This window comes from Suncus etruscus, chromosome 11 (genome assembly GCF_024139225.1).
Source record: "Suncus etruscus isolate mSunEtr1 chromosome 11, mSunEtr1.pri.cur, whole genome shotgun sequence".
In the NCBI taxonomy this organism is placed as follows: Eukaryota; Metazoa; Chordata; class Mammalia; order Eulipotyphla; family Soricidae; genus Suncus; species Suncus etruscus.
In genome coordinates this window covers 77478727-77505521 of record NC_064858.1, presented here as the reverse complement: position 1 = coordinate 77505521, position 26795 = coordinate 77478727, and the positions used below count along the sequence as shown (strand labels likewise).

General features: G+C 44.0%; 3 protein-coding genes across 3 annotated transcripts in view; 2 read left to right on the top strand and 1 right to left on the bottom strand.

Annotated features, from left to right (window-relative positions):
• Positions 1-4522, top strand: part of POU6F1 (POU class 6 homeobox 1) — a 34814-nt gene extending 30292 nt beyond the window's left edge. The window contains exons 9-11 of the mRNA XM_049783650.1: positions 1213-1354; positions 2067-2235; positions 3727-4522. Of these exons, the coding sequence (XP_049639607.1) occupies positions 1213-1354; positions 2067-2235; positions 3727-4072 (657 nt within the window). The 3' untranslated portion in view covers positions 4073-4522. The remainder of the gene's footprint in view (positions 1-1212; positions 1355-2066; positions 2236-3726) is intronic.
• The window catches only part of SLC4A8 (solute carrier family 4 member 8), an 829308-nt gene that overhangs the window by 395417 nt on the left and 407096 nt on the right, over positions 1-26795 (bottom strand). The window lies entirely within an intron of this gene.
• TFCP2 (transcription factor CP2) overlaps positions 20656-26795 on the top strand; it is a 76143-nt gene continuing 70003 nt past the window's right edge. The window contains exon 1 of the mRNA XM_049783423.1: positions 20656-20815. Coding sequence (XP_049639380.1) covers positions 20694-20815 — 122 coding nt within the window. The 5' untranslated portion in view covers positions 20656-20693. The remainder of the gene's footprint in view (positions 20816-26795) is intronic.

Below are 26795 nucleotides of genomic sequence, written 5' to 3'. Positions count from 1 at the left end.
ACCTCTAGAGAAGACTTCTGTTAATTGCTTGCTTTATTTTTATATTTTATTTATTTAGGTTTCTGGGCCATACCTAGTGGTTACTCCTAGCTTTAAGCTCAAGGGTCATTCCTGGCCATGCTCAGGGGGACCATATGGGATGCTGGAGATAGAACCTCCATTGTCTGTGTTATCACTTCAGCCCCTACTTGTTTATTTATATTTGTCAATTTTTTCCTGGATATTCATGAATTTTTGTTTGTGTTTTTAGAGCTATACTCAGAGGTACTCAGAAACTATGCTTACATCTGTGCTCTAGGATTACTACCCCAAATCCTCAAGCGACCAAGCAGTGCAGGGGATCAAACTTAATACCTGACCACATAGCCAGGAGTAAGCTCTCAGCATAGCCAGATGTGGCCTAAAAAGAAGAAAAAAAATTTAAATAAACAAAAAAATATATTTAAGGAAAAAGTCACTCTTAAGGATCTGGTGATGTTTGTTTGGTGTTGGGGTAGAAAAATGAGGCTCTCAAATGAGCTCCCTCCCACCCTTTGACTTATGTCTGTGGCCTTGCTTAGCACCATAAATTAGAACACTTTCTATTTCAACTGTTCCTATTTCTGCATTGTATCATTATAAGCAAAACCTCCAGACTCATTTGCCAGTTCTTTATTAAAGGACATTTCTGAACCAGGTAGCTCTAGAAACAGGCTTAGATTTCTGCCTTGAGGACAGAGATTTGAGAGAAATTATCTTGAGTAGACACTTGGGCTTTGACCGAGGTTACAAGTTCTAACCCTCTGGCTTGCCTATGTTCTAGGAAACTGTGGTGGAATATATTGTGCTTATTCACTGGGTGGGTGACTAATATAATAAATAATTTTGCTTTCTGGTTGGCTTATAGAGAAGTATGTTATGAGTGAGTGATGGTCTCCTGTATACTTGTTGGGTTCTGGGTTTTTTTTAGTGGTAGTGCAAACCTGAGTTCTTGGGGGCTTCTCCAAGCTCTTGGTAAATATGCTGGAGATACTTACAGGGCCATATATTGCTGAGCATTCAGCTGGGGTTGGCCACATATAAGGCCAATCTTTGTAATATCTCTTCGACCATTATGCCCACTTTTTCTTTGCCTCTGGAAACTGCCTTCCAGAAACTCCAAACCCATTCCCATCCCCTGCCCCTCAAGTTGGGCAGGTGAGCTGCAGGAGCTTGTTGGCTATCTTTTAACAGGTGCAACCCATCCAGCCCACACCAACTGTACCCCAGCCTGCTATGGTCATCGCCAGTCCAGCTCCAGCATCCAAGCCATGTGCTTCTGCTCCCATCCCAATCACATGCTCAGAGACCCCTACTGTCAGCCAGCTGGTGTCAAGTAAGTTGCTCCTGAAACAGATTGTACCTGAAGGTCAGTTACTAATTTGAACCCCCAGCCTCTTGAGATATTACACCCCTTAACAAACACTGTTAAGATGTTTATGAGATAAAAGGGGAGCTGAAAGGGGAAAGATAGAGACCCTGGGCTTTGCTTTCTAAGTTTCATCCTGTTGGGGGTAATTCTAATTGTGATGATTCATAGTCAAGGCTTTCTGTCCAGCTGCTGTCTAAGAATCCATGTCACAGGCTGACATGTGATGTGTGATGGCCCAACAGGCATGACTTTGGGTCAGCAATAAGGATAATAGGAGAGAATCAGCAGTTAGAGCTGAAAGAACTTGAAAATAGAGTACTTAGGGGCTGAAGATCTAGTAGGGCACTTGCCTTGCATGCAATCCTTGATACTTTATATGGTTCCCCCAACTTTCAACAGGGTTGGTCAATGAGTGTAGAGCCAGAATTAAGTTCTGAGCTTTGTTGGGTGTGGCCCAAAAAGAAAAAATAGATTCCTTCCTCCAGACACAATGTCCACTCATCATTCCTTCCCCCCAAGTATTTTGGAATACAGGGTGATGATTATCTCAAGGATATACAGGCCATTGGTGACATGTCGTCATTTTTCACTATTGCAGTAGACCAGGCCAGTAGACTAACCAAGTTGCAATTATTACTTGTCTTACACACACCCTTGATCTCTTCTTTTTACATAGAGCCACATACCCAAAATCTGGATGAGGATGGGATCAACTTAGAAGAGATTCGGGAGTTTGCCAAGAACTTTAAGATCCGAAGGCTCTCTCTAGGCCTCACACAGACCCAAGTAGGCCAGGCACTGACTGCTACAGAAGGCCCAGCCTACAGCCAGTCGGCCATCTGCAGGTGAGTAAGGTTGCCCTGGGCCAGGTTAGTGTCCATTTAAGTACCATTCAACACTTACAGGATGTACACATGCACTCTTTCCATATTTTTTTTGGCTCCTGCCTTCTTCCAAATGAAAAAGGGTAGACACCAAATAAGAGTTGGCAAAGACTGATTCAATCCAGGACTGGAGAGATGGTGCAGCGGTAGGGTGTTTGCCTTGCATGCTGTTGACCCAGGATGAACTGTGATTTGATTCCCCCGATGTCCCATATGGTCCCCCTAGCCAGAATCAATTTCTGAGTGCAGAGCCAGGAGTAATCCCTGAGAGTCACTGGGTGTGCCCCCACCACCAACACCAAAAATAAAAAGACTGATTCAGTCCTTCTGAGGCCTCTCTGAATTTAATCCTCCTATCTTGAACTTTCTCTGGGCTTTAAAAAGAGGGTTTCCCGGGCCTGGAGAGATAGCACAGTGGTGTTTGCCTTGCAAGCAGCCGATCCAGGACCAAAGGTGGTTGGTTCGAATCCCGGTGTCCCATATGGTCCCCTGTGCCTGCCAGGAGCTATTCTGAGCAAGACAGCCAGGAGTAACCCCTGAGCACCGCTGGGTGTGCCCCCCCCCCCAAAAAAAAAGAGGGTTTCCCGAAGGCCCAGTCTATTCGGGAATCCCAGGAAGAAAGAAATACAACTTTTGAAAGTAGCCTGAAAGAGACCTTTGCTCAGGCTTCAGTCTCTGCTCTTGCTTCTCTACTATCTGCTCTCATTCTTGCTTATGAGGCAAGACTCTAGGGATGAAGTTGGGAGTGTAGCTTTATAAGTCTGAGTATATGGGTTAGATATTTGGCATTGCATGAGGCCCTGAGTGTTGTTGGAAGGCCCTATTCCAATTCTTCTGCAAATAAAGTGACAGAGGCACCATTTCTGTGTGCACAGACCTGGCCAATGTCAAAGGAAAAGGATCAGAGGACTTCCAGCCATAGTAAGTGCATGACAGGGCTATGATTTCCAGAAGTTAGACTAGTGATGAGGAGGTTATTAGACCAGATCAGAAATCCTGTGGGCACATCAGTCTCAGTCAGAAAAAATAGCCAGACTTGGTGATGTGGCTCTGAGAGTGAAATTGGTGGATGAGACTTATCCTAGGTGAATCTTTAAAAGACCTCACTCACCTGCATGTGACAGCTTTGGATGGAACTGCCAGTCATTGTCCCCTACTCCCTCAGTCCTGGGAATGGTGTCTTTAATGATCTGGGATAAGGGACCAGTAGAGTGTTGGGCTTGGTAGCACCAGGAGCATTTTGATGGAGGTGTGGGGCAACACTGAGCAGAGCTTTGCACTCAAGAGGAAGGTGTTCAGCTTCAGTGTGAGGAGATAGTGTCAGTTTTAGCTGTGGGTCAGCAGAAGAACACAGGCTCCACATGTAGTAATCCCAGCACTCTCCACAACCCCCACAAAGAAAAACAGAAAAGACATTTTTCATGTCTATTTCTGGGTTGGGGTCATCTACAGGTTTGAGAAACTGGACATCACACCCAAGAGTGCCCAGAAACTAAAGCCGGTGCTGGAGAAGTGGCTAAATGAAGCTGAACTCCGAAACCAGGAAGGCCAGCAGAACCTGATGGAGTTTGTTGGTGGGGAGCCCTCCAAAAAACGCAAGCGCCGCACCTCCTTCACCCCACAAGCCATTGAGGCTCTCAATGCCTACTTCGAGAAGAACCCACTGCCCACTGGCCAGGAGATCACTGAGATCGCTAAGGAACTCAACTATGACCGGGAAGTAGTGCGGGTCTGGTTCTGCAATCGGCGCCAGACACTCAAGAACACCAGCAAGCTGAACGTCTTTCAGATCCCTTAGGGCGTGGACCACCCTGGGTTCCAGCACTTTCTCTTTTCCCTGGGCACCCAGCTGCAGGCCCCACCATGAAGACACTGCCCAGGGTAGTCATACTTGTCTCGGGTCCTGGAGTTTCACTATGTGCATGAGTGTCATCTGTCACTTCCCCTTCCCTTATGAATCCAATCATGAGAGGGAAGGGGGCCTCTAGAGCCCCAAGGTTAGGATCTGTCCCTTGCAGAAGCACTTTGTTAACCTGGTTTTGAAGGGTAAATTCTGTTCGGGAACCTACTTATTATGGTAGGGAACCAGAAATGCTGTATCTTTGGGGGAAGAAATGCAGCTTCCCGTAAAAGATAGCATCTATTAGATCTTGTTTTGAATGGGGTTCTCTTTCCACAACCTCTTCCCCTTTACCCCTCTGTTTGATGGGGCTGGCCAGGCAGCATGTCCAGCTGATGCCCTGAGAGCACATAAAGGACACAGCTGAGAAAAGTGTCAGTGCTATGGTGATCCTGTCTGCCTGGACTGGGCTTGGCCTCTAACCCTCACCCACCACTGGTTCAGGAGTTGGAACATATAGTCCCAAAGCAGAAGCTTTTCTTTGATAATCTGTGTTGGTGAGAAACAACAGCGAACACTTTCTTGGGGTTGACCTCAGTCTGCTGTAGAGTGTGAACTCCGTTAACAAGGACATTGCTCCCGGTTTTACCTTAATTTGTCATAGCATCTCCCCCGCACAAACAAATGTGAAGAGTATATGCAGTGTGGTAGAGGCCCCAGGAAAGCAGTGCAAGGCATGCCAACTCTCTTGTCTTCCCACTCATCTCCATCCTGGCTTCTCTAAGGGGAAAATGAAACAATAAATCCAGCCAGGGGAAAGGCTAGCAGCCAGAACACACGGCTGGCAGCCCAAGCTGAAGCTCTGGAGAGTGATTTCCCTCACTGTTTTGGTAACTTGAAGCCTGGATATTGGAGGGGAATGGCACTTTGTCCTGAGCCTTGGAACCAGTTGCCAGCACTCCCCCCCACCCTTTGTGTTCCTGAGTTAGGGCACTCCTGTAACAGGATGGGTCTTGCCATATTAGGGTACCTGGGTTGGCATCTCATCTTTACTACTGGGCTTGTCCCTAAACTCTTAGAGGTGTAGTAGCTCTGGATTCTGAGTCATTCTTAGAGGACCCCAGACTTGCAATGTAGACCATGCAGAAGGGACACCAATCCCAGGGTTTTTCTAATCTCCTTTTCACTACTCTTAACAGAGAACCAAAACTGGCCTAAGGTAGGACCTCAATAACAGGGTACTTGCTTTGCTATGTGTAAGGAACTGGGTTCCATCCCTGGTACTATCAAAAAATACATAAAAAAGCCAGGTCTCTGTCATCCATTTCTGATAACCTCACAGCATACCCCTGAACAAGTGGTGCCAGGGTAAGGGCTTCTCATATTTTCATTACTCCTGCTACTGAGAGGACAACTACTGAGACAACTGAGGCAAAGACTCACTCTCCCTCTGCTATTTCAGAACCAACCACACCTGCCCAGGAGGTGAGTACTGAGAATGTTTCTTGAGACTTTCATGCCCATGCTCAGGCACACTTAGATCACAGAAGTTGCTGCCTGGAACTTGGGGTTGTTTTAGGAGGGTCTGGTTAGTGAGTAAGTTTCCATAAGAGGATTGCAAAGATCACTAAACCACAGAAAACTAGAAAAAAACAGGCAGGATTCACCTATAAACATTATTCTCACCCCCCCACACAGGGTGAGATGGGTTTGTGCCCTAAGAGTAGCCCCAAATCCAGAATGTACCTATAACGGTGGGTATGCAGGAGAAATCATGAATTCTGTTACCACAGGAGCATGCCAAGGCAGGAGCTGCATCTCTGATGCACTCTGACCTCCTTCCCTGTTGTCTCCCTTAGGGCTCTCATGGATCCTACCAGCCAGTTCTCACCTTCTCCCATGCAGAGAGGACAGGCAGGCTCCAGAGGGGCTATGCCAATGCCAGAAAGTCTGTAGGCTCCACTCTCTGGGTCCTGAGGGCTTTTCAGGGATGATGTATCCAAAGCAGAACTCAAGGGTCTATATTCTCTGCTCCTATGCTCACACCTTACCATGCTCTCTCTCCCTCTCCACACCCCACCACCATCTGGTCCCAGGGCAGCAGCTGTGGGTCCATGGTGGAATTTTTATTTTGTTTTAGTAGCATCAGGCTTTGAAGGAATATGAGGGAATTATTTTGAAAGCACCTTTTGAACTTAAACCAGAGCTCTGTTTCCTTTGCTTTGTAATGGCAGGAGAAAAGGTTAGAAATGGGGGCCGGAGAGATAGCACAGTGGCATTTGCCTTGTAAGCAGCTGATCCAGGACCTAAGGTGGTTGGTTCAAATCCCGGCATCCCATATGGTCCCCCCGTGCCTGCCAGGAGCAATTTCTGAGCAGATAGCCAGGAGTAACCACTGAGCGCTGCCGGGTGTGGCCCAAAAACCAAAAAAAAAAAAAAAAAAGAAAAAGAAAAAGAAAAAGGTCAGAAATGGCTTATCTTGTGTGTGTGTGTGTGTGTGTGTGTGTGTGTGTGTGTGTGTGTGTGTGTGCGCGCGCGCGCGTGCTTCTTTTTTTATTTTTTATTTTAAATAAAAGAAAGACCACTTTCTGTGGCCCGGTGAATCAGCTGGGATGTTTGATTCTGCACTAAACATTCAGTTCTTCTGAGTGGGGCCTGGGAAAGGATTCATTCAAATGACTCAAGGAATACACTTGAATTTGGAATAAGAGATTCTGACATTTTTGTGTCCTTGGAAAAAAGTTGGTTACCTTTGTATGTTTAAATTCCTTCTTGACTACAGGCTCTGATTATGAGGTTTGAACTGTCCCCTGATATAGGGCAAAGCCTGCTGAGGACTGGAGTGAGGGGTGGGAAGGGACTAGTGGGGAGAGGCACTTGATGTAGTTGTGTGAAATAAACAGTATTTTTCTTTTGTACTGGGCTGCTTGTTTCTCTTTCATTTCTATTTTATAGGCCAGAGAAATAACCAGAGCCACCTTTGCTGTCAAAACTTGTAGTCTGGGCCGGGAACTACTCAGGGTGGTAGCACTCATTTAGAATAGAGGTCTAAATTCCATTCCCTATACCACAAAATCCCCACAACTCCTTGCCAGAAGTACTCCCTGAGCACCACTGGGTATGGTCTCAAACCCCAAAATAAACCAAAATAAAGCAAGAAAACCCTGTTCTCTGGTGCTCATGCTTTGCAAATGAGCCCTGCCATCTATGGCCTCCAAAGCAGCCTCTCTCCTTAAAAATGGAAAGATGGGGGCCGGAGAAATAGCACAACAGTAAGGCATTTGCCTGAGATGCAGAAGGACGGTGGTTCGAATCTTGGCATCCTGTATGGTCCCCCAAGCCTGCCAGGAGCGATTTCTGAACACCCGGTGACACCCGGTGACGCTCAGGTGTTACTCCTGGCTATGTTTGCAGAAATCACTCCTGGCTCGGCTTGAGGGACCATATGGGACGCCGGGGGATCAAACTGAGGTCTGTAGTAGGTCAGTCACGTGCAAGGCAAATGCCCTACCCCTGCACCACTGTTCTGGCCCCTCAGTTTGTCTTCACAAGCTGCTACAAGCAGTTCATTTTAGCTGTCTCCATCCTACATTTTAAATATTCATGCAAATTCCTGGACTCTTTCTGAGACTGGGAAAGTTTACAATTTTACAAGACCATAAATTCTGCCCCAGATCTTGGCTTTAAAGAAGACTAAGACAAAGGGGCAATACCTGGGCATATGGTAAAACATAACCTTAAAGGTCTGAAATAAATCAGCAGTCTCCATTAACCTAAATGAGAATATGAGACATTAAATTTATTTTAGTAACACCATGGGCCCTAAATTTCCATGTCTGGACAACAAATGAAAATCCTCTGAGATTTTGTTTGATGAGTAAAACAAAGACTCAGTTTGCTTATCAAAACTCCACAAAATGAATCATATTTAGTTCAACCCTAAATTACTCCCCTGCTAGGGAGTTTCTTTCTCTTCTACTTTCTAATAACTTTGCTATTTTATAACTCTGAGTCTGAACACCTTTGTAACTCAATATTTTCATTCTTAAAAATATTGAAAAGCCTGGGAACTGTGGACCAACACAGTGACCTATATCAACACTTCTGCACTAAAATCAAGTCCTGGTCTAACCTTCTCCCTATGACCTTCCCTATGGAGTACTGGATCAAAGTGTTATGTCTTTTCTCCTTCTAGACCTCCTTTTTGGTACCTAAGATCCCCAAATTACTTGCTTCCATGTCTTTCTCTAGGTAACAACAACAGATTGTGCTATTGGTGGACACACTGGGGGAAAGGAGGTGGCCAGGTTGTCTGAGGGTTGCACCAGCAGGCTCTTCAGGCCAAAGGCTATATAAAAACAGAGATAGTTCACACACACACACACACACACACACACACACACACACACACACACACACACACTCACACACACCAGGCAATGTGTGTAGGATTTGAGGAGAGAGAGAAGAAAGCTCTAGGCTGGAAAACTGGCTAGGAAATATTTTAAGACAGAATTGCAAGGAGCCTTAGAAATCTTAATATCGGGGCCGGGTGGTGGCGCTAGAGGTAAGGTGCCTGCCTTGCCTGCGCTAGTCTTGGATGAACCGTGGTTCGATCCCCCCGCGTCCCATATGGTCCCCCAAGCCAGGAGCAACTTCTGAGCGCATAGCCAGGAGTAACTCCTGAGCGTTACCGGGTGTGGCCCAAAAACCAAAAAACAAAAAAAAAAAAAGAAAAGAAATCTTAATATCATGAGTGCAGTTCACTCCAGAACTGTCCCCATTCCAACTTTGGGCATGTAATTCATTTCATTTACTTCATAAGGGTATCTTTTCTCTCTCATATTTCCTAAATAAAACTATTTTACTTCATTAAAAATAAATATGTATAGGGCCAGAGCATAGTACAAAGGGTAGGGTGTTTGCCTTACATGCAAACTGGGTTTGATCACAAACACTCTGATTCCTCAGTCCTGCTGAGTGTGACTCAAGAAAACAAAGTCAAGAACAAGTCCTGAGCACTATCAAGTGTGTCCCCACCCAAAAAATAGAAATATTATGTATATATTTAAAATTTAAAATCGTCCATGTTTTTCATGACCATCTCAGAAACATTCATAATAATTATCTTGATATATCTTTTATAAGTATTTAGATAAATGAGAACTTGAAATGTGGTTGAATGGTAAAGTCCATGCTTTAGTAAAGCCCTGTATTTAATCCCTGGCACTAAAAGAAAATAAAAGGCAGTAAAGAATTTAGGAGATGGAGAGAATCCATGGGGTTAAGGAGCTTGCTTTGCATATGACCAATCTAGTTCAATCCCCCAGCTTATATTATTTCCAGAGACTAGCCGGGAGTGACCCCTGAGCACAGAGTGAACCCTGTGCACTGTTGAGTGGGCCTCCCTCCAAGAAAAAGAAAATTAGGGCAGGAGAGATAGCATGGAGGTAAAGCATTTGCCTTGCATGCAGAAGGACAGTGGTTCGAATCCTGTCATTTTACATGGTCCTCCAAGCCTGTAAGGAGCGATTTCTGAGCATGGAGCCAGGAGTAATCCTTGAGTGCTGCCAGGTGTGACCCAAAAACCAAAAAATAAAATAAAAAAATAAATAATAAAAAAGAAAAGAAAATTAAAGAGTTTAGATCTGTGGCCAGAGTGATAGCATAGCAGGTAGGGTATTTGCCTTGCTCACGGCCATCCCAGTTTAGTCAGAGGCTATAGGCAGACATGAGAAGGCATGTCTGGAGGGCAGCAATGAGAAGCAGACATAGCTGTACTGTTATGTACTAGGTCAGACCATAGGATTTTGTCATATACTATGCCAGATCACATCCTTATAGGCCTACGGGTTGGATATTCCCCACCCCTAATGTAGACAGAAGAAAAATAGGTGTCCATTTAGAAAGTAAAGAAATCTCTTCAGACTTAAGCACCAAACTCAAAGTCAACAACACCAGAATTGATACTCAATCTAAAGCAAGCTATACAAAGGAGAATTCTCACACTAGCAGTCCAAGGGGTAAAGGGGAGAGGTATGGGATGCACACTGGGAATAGGGGTGGAGGGAGGACAACACTGGTGATGGTAATGGCCTTAATTCTTTGTTACTATGTACCTTAAATATTACTGTAAAAGACTTGTAATTCAGGGCCGGAGAGATAGCATGGAGGTAAGGTGTTTGCCTTGCATGAAGAAGGTCGGTGGTTCAAATCCTGGCATCGCATATGGTCCCCCGAGCCTGCCAGGAGCGATTTCTGAGCGTAGAGCCAGGAATAACCCCTGAGCACTGCCGGGTGTGACCCAAAAACCAAAAAAAAAAAAAAAAAAAAAGACTTGTAATTCATTTTGACCACAATAAAATTATTTTAAAAAAAGGAAGGAAGGAAATCTCATTTATGCTTTCTTCCAGGTCCGTAAATTTAACTGGCAGAGCTGTTGCCTGAGCTTAAATCTCGGAGAGCACATTTGTAATGTAGGTCTTTGTCTGTCTGGATTAAGTCCCTCTCCAGTGCTCTCTGTTCTCCTCTCCAACAACCTCACAGTGATAAGATCTGAAGTACCACATCCACAATAGTGACAGTGATTTCAGTCACACAGCATTCCTGAGTCTGACCCTGTGTTGAGCCACCACCTTATCTTCATCTCAACCACATGATGTTGGTGCAAGGCTTAGGGATCAGAAGAGTTTTACAGCACTCTGAAATAATAGGTCAAAAAAAATCAAATAGATGCCAACCTCTGCCTAGATCTCAATGAGTCTAATAGTAGTTCAGACTAGCTTGTGACCTGTCAGTAGGCAAGCCAGGAGCATAATGTTAGAGATGACTGATAATATTTCCTAAACTCATTTCAGGCTACCAGGAGAAAGGAGGAACAGAGGCTTCTGCTTAGCTTTGAAGGATTTGCACTGATTTATGAATGGAATCTGGGGGCAGCCACCCCTGGCTGAAGACAAGTGGCCCCCAGCAGCTCCCACCAGTGTAAGTGGAAGCTGATATTTCTGGCTCAGACCAGTTAAGTATGGTCCCTGGCAGTTGTCCAGGAATATTTTAAAGGAAGGAGGGCTTTGTAGAGGAGGGCAGTTTGATGCCTAGTTTAATCTTCTGTTGTGCCATAAAGGGATGTTGAAGGGAGGCTAACTTCCCATGGGCTGGAAAAATGGTGCTGGGTTCTGGATAAGCAATGAGAGTGTCAGGGAACCCAATATTGCAGAACTGTGTGAAAACTTTATTTCTTCTTCTCTCTACTGCAGTGAGCTTCAGAGAAGTCAAACTGAGTCTTATATATTCCCTAGGGTGGAATATGCAAAGTTAAAGCTAGTTAATCTCTCAAAATAAGCCTGCCAAGGGCCAGAGAGCTAGAATAGTAGGTAAGGTGCTTGAACTGGTTTTTGTTTTGTTTTGGGGTCACACCTGAAGGTCTCAGAGATTACTCTTGATTCTGCACTCAGGAGTTACTACTGGTGGTATTTGGGAGACCATATGGAAAGTCAATGATTAAACCTGGGTAGTGTGCACACAAGGCAAGCTATACTATTGCTCTGTACTATCAGTCTGGCCCTAGTACTTGTCACATTGATCCCTAGCACCACATATGGTTGGTTCCCTGAGCATTGCCAGGAGCAACTCTGATCCCTGTTACAGAATGAAACAGAAGTAAACTTTTAGTACCACGAGGTGTGACCCAACTGCAATCCCCACACACCCCTTTCCTTAACTGCCCCATATTTTAAAAAGGTGCCTGGATGACCTTTCCACTTATCTCTGCAGAGACTCTTAGCTGACAAGAACTCCAGGATTCTGGTTTGTGTCTGACAGCTCCAGGACTCTTTAGAGTCAGGTGGACCATCTCTCCTGATACTTCTGTTCTTCAAGAAGCATTATGATCGGTAGCCATTATGACCATCTACTGCCGCTGACTTATCTTAGCCCTCTCCACAGGTTCCCGAAGCCTTGCACTGCTCCAGTAGTAAGCAACCATTTGACACTTCCTTAGTTTTAATTCTGACATAATTTTAGTTATGACAGTAGGGAATAAGTTAAATTAGACCTGCAATTATCACAGAAGCTCAACAATTAGCAATAAACAGCCTAGTAAGTTTTCCGACAATGACATATTGACACCATTACAAGATATGATGGTTTTTCACAATTTTCCCTTAATCAAGTATTTTTTTATAATTTCATTATCAGTTAGTTGCAACAAAAAATTATTTTTTAACTTTATTTTATTTTATTTTGGTTTTTCGGGCCACACCCGTTTGATGCTCAGGGGTTACTCCTGGCTAAGCCCTCAGAAATTGCCCATGGCTTGGGGGGATTATATGGGACACCGGGGGATAGAATCTTGGTCCTTCCTTGGCTAGGGCTTGCAAGACAGACACCTTACCTCTGGTCCTTCCTTGGCTAGTGCTTGCAAGGCAGACACCTTACCTCTAGTGCCACCTCACCGGCCCCTTTTTAACTTTATTGATTGATAGATTTCTGGGCCACACTTGGTGGCACTCAGGAATTACTTCTGGCTCTGCACTTAGAAATCACCTCTGACAGGCTGGGGGACCTTATGGGATTCACGGAATCAAACCAGGCCCATACCAGGTCAGCAGCATGCAAAGCAAAAGCCCTACAGCTGTGCTATTTCTCTGGCCCCCCCATACAAGAAAATTATTCAGACCTGCCCCAGGGGCAGGCTTGGGGAAGTTTGGAATACTGGAGACAATGATGGAAGAAATGCTACATGGTGGTGGGATCATATGCGCTGTAAGGGGTCAAATCTGGGCCGATTATGTTCAAGGCAAGTACCTTACCTACCATACTCTTTCTCTGTCCTCTCCCCCTGCCATTTAAAAAATGCATTCTCTTTTGAGATATTTTTTAAATAATTATCTTTATTTAAACACCGTGATTACAAATATAATTATAGTTGTATGATTACAGTCATGTAAAGAACACCCCCCCTTCACCAGTGCAACATTCCCACCACCAATTTCCCAGATCTCCCTCCTCCCCACCCCCACACACCTGTACTCGAGACAGGCTTTCTACTTCCCTCATTCATTCACATTGTTATGATAGTATTCAGTGTAGTCATCTCTCCAACTGCACTCATCACTCTATGTGATGAGCTTCATGTCATGAGCTGCACCTACCAGCCCTCAACTCTCTTGTCTCTGAGATACTGTTAAAAAATGTATTTCATTTTTCTTAAAGCCCATAGTTGAGTGAAACCATTCTGCATCTTTCTCTCTCCCTCTGACTTACTTCACTCAGCATAATAGATTCCATGTACATCCATGTATAGAAAAATTTCATGACTTCATCTCTCCTGATGGCTGCATAGTATTCCATTGTATATATGTACCACAGTTTCTTTAGCCACTCATCTGTTGAAGGGCATCTTGGTTGTTTCCAGAGTCTAGCTATTGTAAATAGCGCTGCAATGAATATAGGAGTAAGGAAGGGATTTTTGTATTGTATTTTTGTGTTCCTTGGGTATATTCCTAGGAGTGGTATAGTTTGTGAAGGAATCTCCACATCGCTTTCCATAAAGGTTATACTAGATGGCATTCCCACCAGCAGTGAAAAAGAGTTCCTTTCTCTCCACATCCCCGCCAGCACTGCTTGTTTTCCTTTTTTTTTTTTTTTTTTTGGTTTTTGGGCCACACCCGTTTGACGCTCAGGGGTTACTCCTGGCTATGTGCTCAGAAATCGCCCCTGGCTTGGGGGGACCATATGGGACGCTGGGGGATCGAACCGCGGTCCGTTCCTTGGCTAGCGCTTGTAAGGCAGACACCTTAGCTCTAGCGCCACCTTCCCGGCCCCTTGTTTTCCTTTTTTGTGATGTGTGCCAATCTCAATGGGGTGAGGTGGTACCGCATAGTAGTTTTGATTTGCATCTCTCTGATGATTAGTGATGTTGAGCATCTTTTCATGTGCCTTTTGGCCATTTGCCTTTCTTCTTTTTCAAAGTGTCTGTTCATATCTTCTCCCCATCAGTACCTTGTAAATTTTGGATATTAGTCCTTTATCTGATGAGTATTGGGTGAATAATTTCTCCCACTCAGTGGGTGGCCTTTGTATTCTGGGCACTATTTCCTTTGAGATGCAGAAGCTTCTCAGCTTAATATAGTCCCATCTGTTTATCTCTGCTTCCACTTGTTTGGAAAGTGCTGTCTCCTCCTTAAAGATGCCTTTAGTCTGAATGTCCTGGAGTGTTTCATCTACATGTTGTTCTATATACCTTGTAGTTTTAGATCTGATATCAAGGTCTTTAATCCATTTGGATTTTACCTTTGTACATGGTGTTAGCTGGGGGTCTGAGTTCGCTTTTTTGCAAGTGGCTAACCAGTTGTGCCAACACCACTTGTTGAATAGGCGTTCCTTGCTCTATTTAGGATTTCTTGCTCCTTTATCAAAAACTAGGTGGTTATATGTTTGAAGAACCTTCTCTGAATACTCAAGCCTATTCCACTGATCTGAGGGTCTGTCTTTATTCCAATACTATGCTGTTTTTATAACTATTGCTTTGTAATACAGCTTAAAATTGGGGAAAGTAATGCCTCACATTTTGCGATATTTTTGCTAGTTGAGAAAGCATATTTCTCCATTGGCATATGAAAATTTAATATGCTCTCCTTCACAAGTTTCTGAATTCATCTCTGAAAAGAAGGATACAGTGGAGACCAGAGAAATGACTTAAAGGGCCATTGCACATGCTTTGCATAGAGGAAATCCAGATTCAAAGCCAGGTCTCTCAAGTGTTGATGCCCTAAGTGTTGATAGAATTGCTTGTGATTAACCAAGGAGCACTCTCCCCACCCTCATAAAAGTTTAAAAGAAGAGGAGGGATAAATAGGAAGTATATCTGTTTGTTTTTTTAGTTTAGGGGCCAGGACCCAGGACTCCTAAATCTCGTGCTTAGGAATTACTTCTGGTTAGCTTAGGAGAATATATGAGGGGCCAGTGATTGAACTTGATTGTCTACTAGCAAGTCAAACACTTTCCCTCTGTACTACCACTCAGGCCCCAGCATATGTTGTTTAGATTATAACTATTCAGAAGGAAAGAGTGACACAAGGGTGAGATGCTCAAAATTCAAGATAAATCAGATATTTTTTTCTTGTTGTTCTTTTTTTTGGGGGGGGGTTCATTTAGTTGAAGAGGACATATGGTGCCAGAAATCAAATTGGGGCTCCTGGGGCATAGTAGGTAGGGTTTAACTGTGCTTTGTACATGGCTGACCAGGGTATGATCTTCTGAGATCAAGAGTTCAGAGCCAGGAGTAACCCCTGAGTACCACTCAGTGTGGCCAAATAACTAAAACAAAAAAACCCTGGAGTTCCTGCATGGAAAGTATATGTTCCAACCCTCCTAGCTCCAGACTTTATTTTATGTATGTATGTATGTATGTATGTATGTATGTATGTATGTATGTATGTATGTATTACTATATCAGGTGAGAGACCATAGTATCAGGGGTCCAACCTGGGTCAACAGGAAGCAAGGAAAGTGCTCTACCCAGTATACTATGTCTTCAGCCTGGTCCCCTGCTTAAATATTTTCAGTGGTCCTCAAACTATGGCCCGCGGGCCACATATTGTATTTGTACCTGTTTTGTTTCTTCATTGCAAAATAAGATATATGAAGTGCGCATAAGAATTCATTCATAAGTTTTGTTTTTACTATAGTCAGACCCTCCAATGGTCTGAGGGACAGTGAACTGGCCCCTGTTTAAAAAGTTTGAGGACCCCTGAATCATTTTAACTAAGCCCTAGTTTCCTTGTCTATGAAATTAATCTAATAGTGCTACTTCCCTTACAGAAGTGACAGGAGGATGAAATGAATTAGTTATATAAAGTATCTGATATGAGCTTGATAGTTTGAAGGGCCAACCTTTTTTTTTTTTTTGGTTTTTGGGCCACACCCAGTAGTGCTCAGGCATTACTCCTGGCTGTCTGCTCAGAAATAGCTCCTGGCAGGCACGGGGACCATGTGGGACACCGGGATTCGAACCAACCACCTTTGGTCCTGGATTGGCTGCTTGCAAGGCAAACGCCGCTGTACTATCTCTCCGGGCCTGAAGGGCCAACTTTTGACCTCTCATTTCTGCACCAGCTCTCAGCATTATGGCCCCAGAAGCAGGGGGGCACTATCATAAACAAAGCCCCACTAAGCAAACCAAGAACTGGGGCTATAGTTTGTAGTTCATCTGCTAACTTATGTAATACTTGCTACTAATCAAGAATATATCTTTGGGGGCCGGGTAGGTGGCGCTGGAGGTAAGGTGTCTGCCTTGCAAGCGCTAGCCAAGGAAGGACCGCGGTTCGATCCCCCGGCGTCCCATATGGTCCCCCCCAAGCCAGGGGCGATTTCTGAGCACATAGCCAGGAGTAACCCCTGAGCGTCAAAAGGGTGTGGCCCAAAAACCAAAAAAAAAAAAAAAAAGAATATATCTTTGGAGGAAGTTATAAAACAGCCTATTAAAACTGGCACCACAGGCACTATAGTCAGTTAAAAAAGGCTGTTACCTTTGTAAAACTATCTTTTGTGTTCCTTACTAGCCCACCTATATGCCTTTCCTTAAGTGTGGACATCATCTAAGAATATTTTTGGAGGGGATACCTTGCAGTGAGATGGGCTACCAGAGTTAGACCTGGCAATGCTCTCAGTAGACCAAGTGGTGAAAGGGACTGAGCCTTGTTTGACATGCTTTAGTCTGTTCAGCTATCAGGATTGAGGAATCCTGGGTTGTGCTTATTGTTTCATTTTATTTTATTTTGTTTTATTTTGTTTTTTGGATCACATCCAGTGACGCTCAGGGGTTACTTGTGGCTATGCATTCAGAAATCACTCCTGGCTTGGGGACACCGGGGATTGAACGGAGGTCCATCCTGGGTCAGCGGAGTGCAAGGCAAATGCTCTAACACTGAGCTATCGCTTCGGCTCCTTCGTTTCATTTTAAATGAATGCATGGGGGCCGAGATGTGACCCAGAAGTGAAGTATTGCCTTGCATACATGAGGTGCTAGGTTCAAACCCTGGCATCACATGGTTCCCTGAGCATTACCAGAAGTGATCCATAATCTCTGAGCTAGAGTAACCCCTGAGCATAGCTGGGCATGGTCCTAAAAATAGCAAAAAAAAAAAAAACAGGGGCCAGAAGGATAGCACAACAAGTAGGGCATTTGCCTTGCACACAGCTGACCTGGGTATAATCCCCAGCATCCCATATGGCCCCCCCAAGCACCACCAGGAGCAACACCCCTGAGCACAGAGCCAGGAGTAACTCCTGTACACTGCCAAATAAAAGCTACTAAATTTTGTATGTACAATAATATTTCTTGATAATTTAGATTTTTCAGGGGTGTTTATTGAGGCATACTATTTACAACAAATTTGCTTTATATTACTATGTCCAATAAAACTTAAAGTAATAGTAAATACAATTTTCAGAAAAGTCAATTTGTGGTGATTAATTACTATATGTTCTTAACCTTTCTTAATTAGTAGAGGACCGTGCATCATTAGTGAGTGCCATACTCAATGCCACATGTTGGGAAGTTTCTCCTGTTCTTTAAAGAAGCTCTTTTAATATTTCTTGTAATACTGGTTCCAAGGCTATGAATTCCCAAAGCTATTGCTTATTCATGAATCTTCGTACAGTTACTTAAAATCTAATGATAATCTAGTTGGATAGAGTATTCTTGGAGATGTATTCATTTTGTTGAGTTTTTGTAATATATATTTTCATATTCTTCTGGCTTATAGAGTCTCATTTGACCAATCTGATACACATTTTATGGTTTTTTTTGCATGTAGGCTCCCTTTTTGATCTTGCTGCTTTTAATAGCCTGCCATTTTGAGTATAATGTGTTTTGGAGTTTTCTATTTTTTTGTTTGTTTGTTTTTGGGCCACACCTGGCGGCTCTCAGGGGTTACTCTTGGCTCTGTGCTCAGAAATAGCTCCTGGCATGGTTGGGGGACAATATGGGATGCAGGGGATCAAACTTGGGTCTGTCCTGGGTAGATCGCATGCAAGGCAAACACCCTACTACTGCTATCACTCCAGCTCCAACTTCATGTAAACTTCTTTCTTATTTTTCTTTCCTTTTTCAATGTTATGAGCATTTAAATATTTATCGTAGATTAACATGTTTACAATAATGCTAATGTTTATGGTATTGATGTATATTACTGTATAACACCACCACCACCAAACTATCCAAGACCCTCCATTACTGTTTGTCACTTCTAATCAACCTCTTCATCCTCCCCTACAAAGAGTTTGTTGTTCTTGTTAAGTCCTATTGAATGCAGATGCTATTCAGAAAATAAGCCTAGGAAAGATTATCTTAATCTTTATAAAAACATAGTCTGGGGCTCGGAGAGATAGCACATGGCGTTTGCCTTGCAAGCAGCCAATCCAGGACCAAAGGTGGTTGGTTCGAATCCCAGTGTCCCATATGGTCCCCCGTGCCTGCCAGGAGCTATTTCTGAGCAGACAGCCAGGAGTAACCCCTGAGCACCGCAGGGTGTGACCCAAAAACCAAAACCAAACCAAAACAAAACAAAAACATAGTCTGTAAAACAGATGTATACAGAATTAGAATTCAAGAAATTCAATAATAACTGAATTTATTATTCAATAAATGACTTTCACATATAGTGAAATATCATCTAGTGATCATATGCTAAACTTTGGAATCTGCTCTGACATTGTCACACCAATTTAGTTTGTCTAAGTTGCCCCGGGGTTAACCTGGGTTTCATCCCTGGTATCCCATATTGCCCCCCCCCCCAGCATGCCAGTAGTGATTTCTAAGTGCAGAGCCAGAAGTAACCCTAAATGCTATCGGGTATAACCCCTAACACACACACACACACACACACACACACACACACACACACACACACACACACACACACACACAGTGAATTTTCTTTCTTTCTTTGCCTCATCTAGCAAGACTTTGGGGTTACTCCTGGTTCTGCGCTCAGGAATCACTCCTGGCAGGAACCATATATAGGATGTTGGGGATCGAACCTGGTTGGCCCATGAGCAAAGCAAACACCTTCCCGCTGTGCTATATAGCTCAGGCGCCTGCATTCTTCATTTTTCTTGTTTTTGTGCCCCATCTTGTGGTATGTGCGGGCTAATTCCAGCACTTTGCTCCAAGGTCCAAGAGATGCTGGAGCTCAGAAACCTTTGTCTCCCTCATGCACACCAATCTATTAAGTCAACCCTCTATCCCATTTTTCCTCTTCTCTTTCTTATTGTTCTTCCTTTTCCTTTTTTCCGTTATTGTTTGTTTGGGGGCCACACCCCCAAGGTGCTTAGGGCTTCCTCTTGGCTCAGCACTTGTCACCTGAGTGCAGCTTTTTCTGCAGTTTTGCGGATCCAGTTTTTTTTTTTTTTTTAAATGGGGATGTCACACCGAGTCTAATCAGGGATGGAACCCAGGTTAGTGTTTCTATATACCCATTATATATACCCACTGTATTATCGTTGTGGCCCTAACCGATTATTCTTCAATTACGCAGACCAAATCCTGATCTTCTAACGTTTTGTTAAATTAAGCCCAAAGCTCTCTTGTGCAAATTCCTCGGGGACATTGCAGAAGATGAAGTGGGATTTCTGGGTCAGCTTCCAGAAAGGCGCGTGAAGGAAGGAGACAGACAGTATTCCAGGAGCAACAAAGCGCGCGGGTCCGGGTTCCACTAAGACGCGGGGATCGAGGAAAGACTGAGGAGAAGGTTCTATCTACCCACGCCTTAGGCTGTATGTAGACAAGGCCGGAGCTCGGGCAGCCAATCCGGACAAAAGCAGGCCTAGCCTATCAGCGTTGAAGGGCCAACGAGCTCTCTTCCTCATTGGTGCGTTGTGTGGTGACGTCACGTAGGCCCGCCCTCCGACCTGAGAGCGAGGTCGTGATTGGCTGGCTCCGGGGCGGCGGGCGGTGGTGGAGGCTCAGAGGCGAGTCTGGGCTTTCCAGGCGCTTCAGAACTTGCCCTTTCCTGGTCTCCAGGCTTGAGGGGCAGCTGCGGAGATCGAGGAGCTCAGTCTCCGAAGCGAGGGGGTTGAGAAGCGGTGACCGGAAGTGATCTCGCAGTGACCGGAAGCGAGGCCCGAGGGGCAAAGGAGAGCGGGTCGCGCGGGCGGGCGGGGACCGCCTGCAGCCAGGGGCGGGGAGAAGGCGCTCCGGTGGCGTGGAAGCGTCCGGACCAGCTGCTCGTCTCCGCCGCGTCTTCTCCGGGCCGAGAGGCCGGTGGCCACCATCATCAGCCCACGGAGAAGGAGCCCCGGAGCCCCAGGGCCGCCTCGGGATATTGTGGACTAGCTGAGCCAAAAGCAAAGGGCCTTTGCGAGGCGCCCGCGAGGGGTGGGTGGCGGGAGGAAGGGTGGACGTCCAGCAGCCTAATTGGACGCGGAGCTCGCGGGGGACGGGTTGGGGCTCCGGGTGGCGGTGGAGCGGACTGCGTGGGGAGAGCCCGGCTCGGAGTTCTTCCAGTCTCGTCCCCCACGGTTCGAAGCGCCTCGGGCCGAGGAACGGTGCCCTCTGGGCCGAGGAGGAGCCAGGATGGCCTGGGCTCTGAAGCTGCCCCTGGCCGACGAAGTGATCGAATCCGGACTGGTGCAGGACTTTGATGCCAGTCTGTCCGGAATCGGCCAGGAGCTCGGAGCTGGTGCCTATAGCATGAGGTGAGTACGATGTTTGCACTGTTTACACACAGTGAGTAGGATTTTTGCACACACACCTACAGCATGAGGTGAGTACGATTTTTGCACACACACCTATAGCATGCGGTGAGTACGATTTTTGCATACACTCCACCTATAGCATGAGGTGAGTACAATTTTTGCACATACACAGTGAAAACGATTTTTGCACACCTACAGCATGCGGTGAGTACGATTTTTGCATACACTCCACCTATAGCATGAGGTGAGTACAATTTTTGCACATACACAGTGAAAACGATTTTTGCACACCTACAGCATGCGGTGAGTACGATTTTTGCACATACACAGTGAATACGATTTTTGCACACACAGTGAGTACGATTTTTACACACATACAATGAGTACGGTTTTGCACACACACTGGTGCCTATAGCATGAGATGAATGAGATTTTTGCACACACACCTATAGCATGAGGTGAGTACGATATTTGTACACACACACACACACACACACACACACACACACACACACACCTTTGTACCTAACACTGGTGCCTATAGCATGAGATGAATGCGATTTTTGCACACACACCTATAGCATGAGGTGAGTACGATATTTGTACACACACACACACACACACACACACACACACACACACACACACACACACCTTTGTACCTAACTGGTCGGACGGAGAATTAAACGTGTGCACGGAGGAGGAGGGAGCTGTTCCTAGAGTTAAGCTGTCTGCAGTCAGGGAAAAGAATTGTTTTCTTTGCTTTGCTCTGGGAGTATTGTGGAGGAAAATCAACTAGACTGTAGGCAATGACAAGTCTTTGCAGGACCAGTGCATGAAGTAAGAATGGCCTTCGGTTATCTATCGAGACAGTTGCATCAGTGTGGGAGACCTAGAGATCGATGGGGCCTGTCTGTGGGTAGGTTGAACTGGTCTTGTACATGCAAGAGGCGAACCGCATTGATCATGTGAGGTGAGCATGTGCGGGATAGTTTAGTCGTTGAGAATTGGGAAAACAGGAGCTTGATGATGAATATTGATTAGAAGGAAAAGTGAGACGTGGGCTGAGTCCACACTTCTGTCTCCTAGCTTGCTTCAAAGCTTTACTTAATTCTAGAGTTTTCTGTCTATTGAAGCCTGAACTAGGAAATGAGAGTGTGAATTAGAACTTTTGAGATAATTTAAAATGTATCTAGCTGAATGCTGATACTAAATTAAAACTCGCCTTGGAAAGTAGCATAAATTTCTAGGTATTTTATTTGTGTGCATTAGCTATTTCTGTCCTCTGTATTGTGGATTTCAATTGTGATATGCACAGGAGCTATGTCTGGAAATGTTGAAACATCTGCTTCTGCTTAGATGGTTTTCACAAACACATTATAAGCTTAAACCAAAGATGAGTCAAAAGAGACTTCAGAATTTAACACTTTTATTGGGTTTATGAATTTATAGAAAAAGGGTGCTTTATGTGGGAGAAAGCTGGGAAATTTTGCATTCTCATAGTGGGAACTGTTGAGAGTAATAAAATGTAAGCTTCCTTTAATTATCTTTGCCAGAGAAAAATGACTTTTTCTCCTTGAAGTAAAATTACAATTTAGAAATGAATACTTAGAGCAATCTTGCTTACAATTAGAATAATAAAGACTATTCCAGTGTACAGTTTGATTGTGTCATGCAATACCTTCTATCTTAAGTAATCTGATTTTCTCAGGAGAAAATTTCTCTTTAGAGAAAATACTAGTTTTGCCTGACCTTGCTTATATAAACCGTCATAAAAAAAAAAATAGAGATTATCCTGGTCTGAAAGCAAATAATCTGACTTAATCCTGAAGTATTTCAGCATTTGACATACTTGACTATTATGCTGTTGTTTATGTACAAATTTTTTTTTTTTTTTTTGGTTTTTGGGCCACACCCGGCAGTGCTCAGGGGTTACTCCTGGCTGTCTGCTCAGAAATAGCTCCTGGCAGGCACGGGGGACCCTATGGGACACCGGGATTCGAACCAACCACCTTTGGTCCTGGATTGGCTGCTTGCAAGGCAAACGCTGCTGTGCTATCTCTCCGGGCCCGTTTATGTACACATTAACAGCAGAAAGTTTGCTTTTGTCTGGGATATCTGAGTTTATGATGATGAAATATAACCATATTTGTTATGAAAATGTTATAAATTGTGGCCATTTTGGAGCCCCAGTTCAATCCTTGGTATCACACAGTTCCCTTAACACTCTTGGGTAGAATCCACTAAGTATAGACCGGGAGTAGCACCTGCACACAACAAAAAAACAAATGAAAAATTTCCTTTAAGTTTTATTTTAGGTTGAGGTGGAATTCATATTATAATGAATGTAAAATGAACTATTTTATTATATTTATTTTTGTGTGTGAGGGCTCAACAGTTCTTGGAGGTCCCAAGAACTTGTGGTACTGAGTGGGTATAGTGAGATATGAAGACTACCACTTGGGCTACATCCCCAACCTTGAATTTACCATTATATTATGTTTTATTAATTTTAATTTTTTTGGTTTTTGGGCCACACTCGGTGACATTCAGGAGTTATTCCTGGTTCTACACTCAGAATCACTCCTGGCAGGCTCAGGGGACCATGTAAGAGGCTGGGAATCGAACCCCAGGTCTGTTCTGGGTCAGTCTAGTGCAAGGCAAATGCCCTACCGCTTTGCTATCACTCCAGCCCCTGAAATGTACATTTTATTATTATTATCATCATCATCATCATTATTATTATTTTGGGTTTTGTTGTTGTTTTGTTTTTTTGTTTTGGGTCACACCTGGCAGCGCTCAGGGTTACTCCTGGCTCTACGCTCAGAAATCGCTCCTGGCAGGCTTGGGGGGGCCATATGAGATGCCGGAATTTGAACCACCGACTTTTTGCATGCAAGGCAAACGCTCTACCACCATGCTATCTTTCCGGCCCCTAAAGTGAACAGTTTAAGTTTCATTTATTATAGTGGTTTTCAGCTGCCTGTCTGTGGACTCTGGTGGTGAAAGAGGTTTATGATCCTACAATGCAGTTAAAAACTCTTCCTATTACAAAGCATTTCATCACCCCAAAGAAAATCCTCTACTTACCAAATAATCATTCTATCTCCTTTTCCTAGTAACCAATAGGTATGTCTCTATGGATTTACCTATTCTGAATATTTTATGTAAGTGGAATAATGAATGACCTTTTGTGCCTGGCTTCACTCAGAATATTTTCAGGGTTCATCCACATTGTGAAATATATCTGTACTTATTTTATACTTATTCCTTTATGATCAAATAATATGTCATCTTATGTATATATCAAAATTTCTTTATTCATTTTTCATTAATTTTGGTGGTTTTCACCTTTCGAATAATGTCACTGTATAGCATTATGTTTATAAAGGGAATGCCCATAAAATAATTGTTAGCATTCATGTGTAACTTTCTATGTAGTCATGCTTTTATTTCTTTTGGATACAGTATTTCACCACATAAATGCATATTTTGGGGCAGGAGAAATAGATACAATAGGAGGAAGGCACTTTGCATTGGCCAACCCTTGTTTGATCCCTGATTATCATCAGGTGTCCCTTCTGAGCACAGGAATAACTCCTGAACACTGCCAGGTGTAGCAAAAACTAGCCAACCAACCAAACCCCAAAAAACAAAACTAGGTATTGGAGAGATAGTATAGTGATTAGAGTGCATGACCAGCATGGGGCTGACACAAGTTCAGTCCCTGCTACTCCACATGGCCCCCTAATCCATACCAAAATCACCCAGTAGTGATCACTGAACACAGAAACAGGAGTAAGCCTGGAGCACTGGCGGTAGTCTAAAACCAAAAAGAAAAAAGGACAAAAATATTTTGCTTCAAATAAAAAATTTTAAATTCTGAGGCCAGAAAGATTAGTATAAGGGATAAAGTGGCTCACCATTGTTTGACTCCTAGCACCCAATATGGTCCCTTGAGCACAGCCAGGACTGATCCCTGAGCACAGAACCAAGAATAAGCTTGAGTATTTCTGACTGAGTATGGCCCAAAAACCAATAAAATTTTTAATTCAGTTTTCTGTGTTTGAAGATTCTCTGCAGCTATCATATGCTTTCCTCCTCAGCTCACTCATGTAAAGTATATTTATCTCAGCAGTCTGCCACAATGTGTCTTTTTTTTTTTTTTTTGGTTTTTGGGCCACACCCGTTTGACGCTCAGGGGTTACTCCTGGCTATGTGCTCAGAAATCGCCTCTGGCTTGGGGGGACCATATGGGATGCCAGGGGATCGAACCGCTGTCCGTTCCTTGGCTAGCGCTTGTAAGGCAGACACCTTACCTCTAGCGCCACCTTCCCGGCCCCCCACAATGTGTCTTTTTCAGATCTACCCTGTGCTTCAGAAATTCCTTCATTTTGAAGCTTTTTGTTGACTGTTTTGTGTGGCATAAGGTACAAAAATACAACCAGGTGGGGCAGGTTGGAGTAAGATCCAGGGAGAAGTTTATGGGAAAGCAAGTGGAAGATGGGGGAACGCCTTTGTTTTGGGTTAACATCTTACAGGTCCCTCCTTTTTTTTTTTTTTTCATTTTTGAACACCCAGTGATGTTCAGGGTTACTCCTGTCTCAGTGCCAGGGATCACTAATGGCAGTACTCTGGAAACCATATGGAATGCCAAAGTTCTAATCTGAGTCAGCCACATGTAAGGCAAGTGACTTACCGATCTATCATCACTCTGGCCTCTTGGTCTTTACTTGTAAATTTTTTCTTTTTTTTTTTTTTTCTTTTCTTTTTTTTTTTGTTTTGTTTTGTTTTGTTACACCCAGCTGTTCTCAGGGGTTACTCCTGGCTCTGCACTCAGAAATCGCTCCTGGCTCAGGATGCCGGGGATTGAACCCGCATCCATCCTCGGTCAGCCACATGCTAGGCGAACGCCCTACCACTGTGCTACCACTCCAGTTCCTTAAATTTTTTTCTTGATTTTGTTTTGTAAGCCATATTTGGCAGTGCCTGTGATGTATAACCTGACTTGTGCTTGCTCCCAGCAGCATTTATGGGACCATGCAGAGCTAGAGATCAGATCCAGACTTCCAGAATGCTAAGCATGAAGTCATATAATTGAGCTGTCTCTGAAATCTTATGGATGCACACACTCACGCATGTGCGTGCGCATACACACACACACACACACACACACACATACACACGCTGTAAGACAAATGCTAGGCCATAGGAATAGCTACTTGTTGCATCTTCCTTTTCCTTTTTTTTTTCCTTTGCTGGAGGTTGTTAGGTCATACCTGACAGTACAAGACAAGCACCCTAAACCTGACTGCACTATCTTGTCAGCCTTGCATCTTGTTTTGATGGAGAAATTGCTTGACTTCATCTGCAATGTGACTCCAGAAACTGTAAACATTATCAGAACCCATTGTTTTGTATTTCATTGATAGAACTATACAGTTTAACTAGTGCTGGAAGATGAGAGTTTTACCATGTCATGAAACTTAAGCAGCTTTCACCTACATTTGGTTACCTTTGCACTTACAGGTCTTCCCTGGGTTTGGGTGACAATATTGATAGTACGGTAGTGCTCTAAGCAAACCATGTAAGCCGGATTTTGGCATTAAGTGACTGTGAATTTGTGCTGAGAATTCTAAGCTTGTTTGTGCAAGATGACAACTGTGCATTCACATGCCTCCAGTGACTGTTGCTGCTCTGTTAACTTTTTAAATACTGTGACACACAATTATATCATGTAATGAGTATAATGATTATGCACTGCATGATTTCAAACCAATATTTGGGGTTTTTTTTTTTTTTTGGTTTTGGTTTTTGGTTCACACCCAGCAATGCTCAGGGGATACTCCTGTCTCTATGCTCAGAAATCACTCCTGGCAGGCTCCAGGAACCATATGGAATGCCTGGATTCGAACCGTCTTTTTGCATGCAAGGCAAACACCCTACCTCCATGTGATCTCTCTGACCCCCCCCCCCTTTT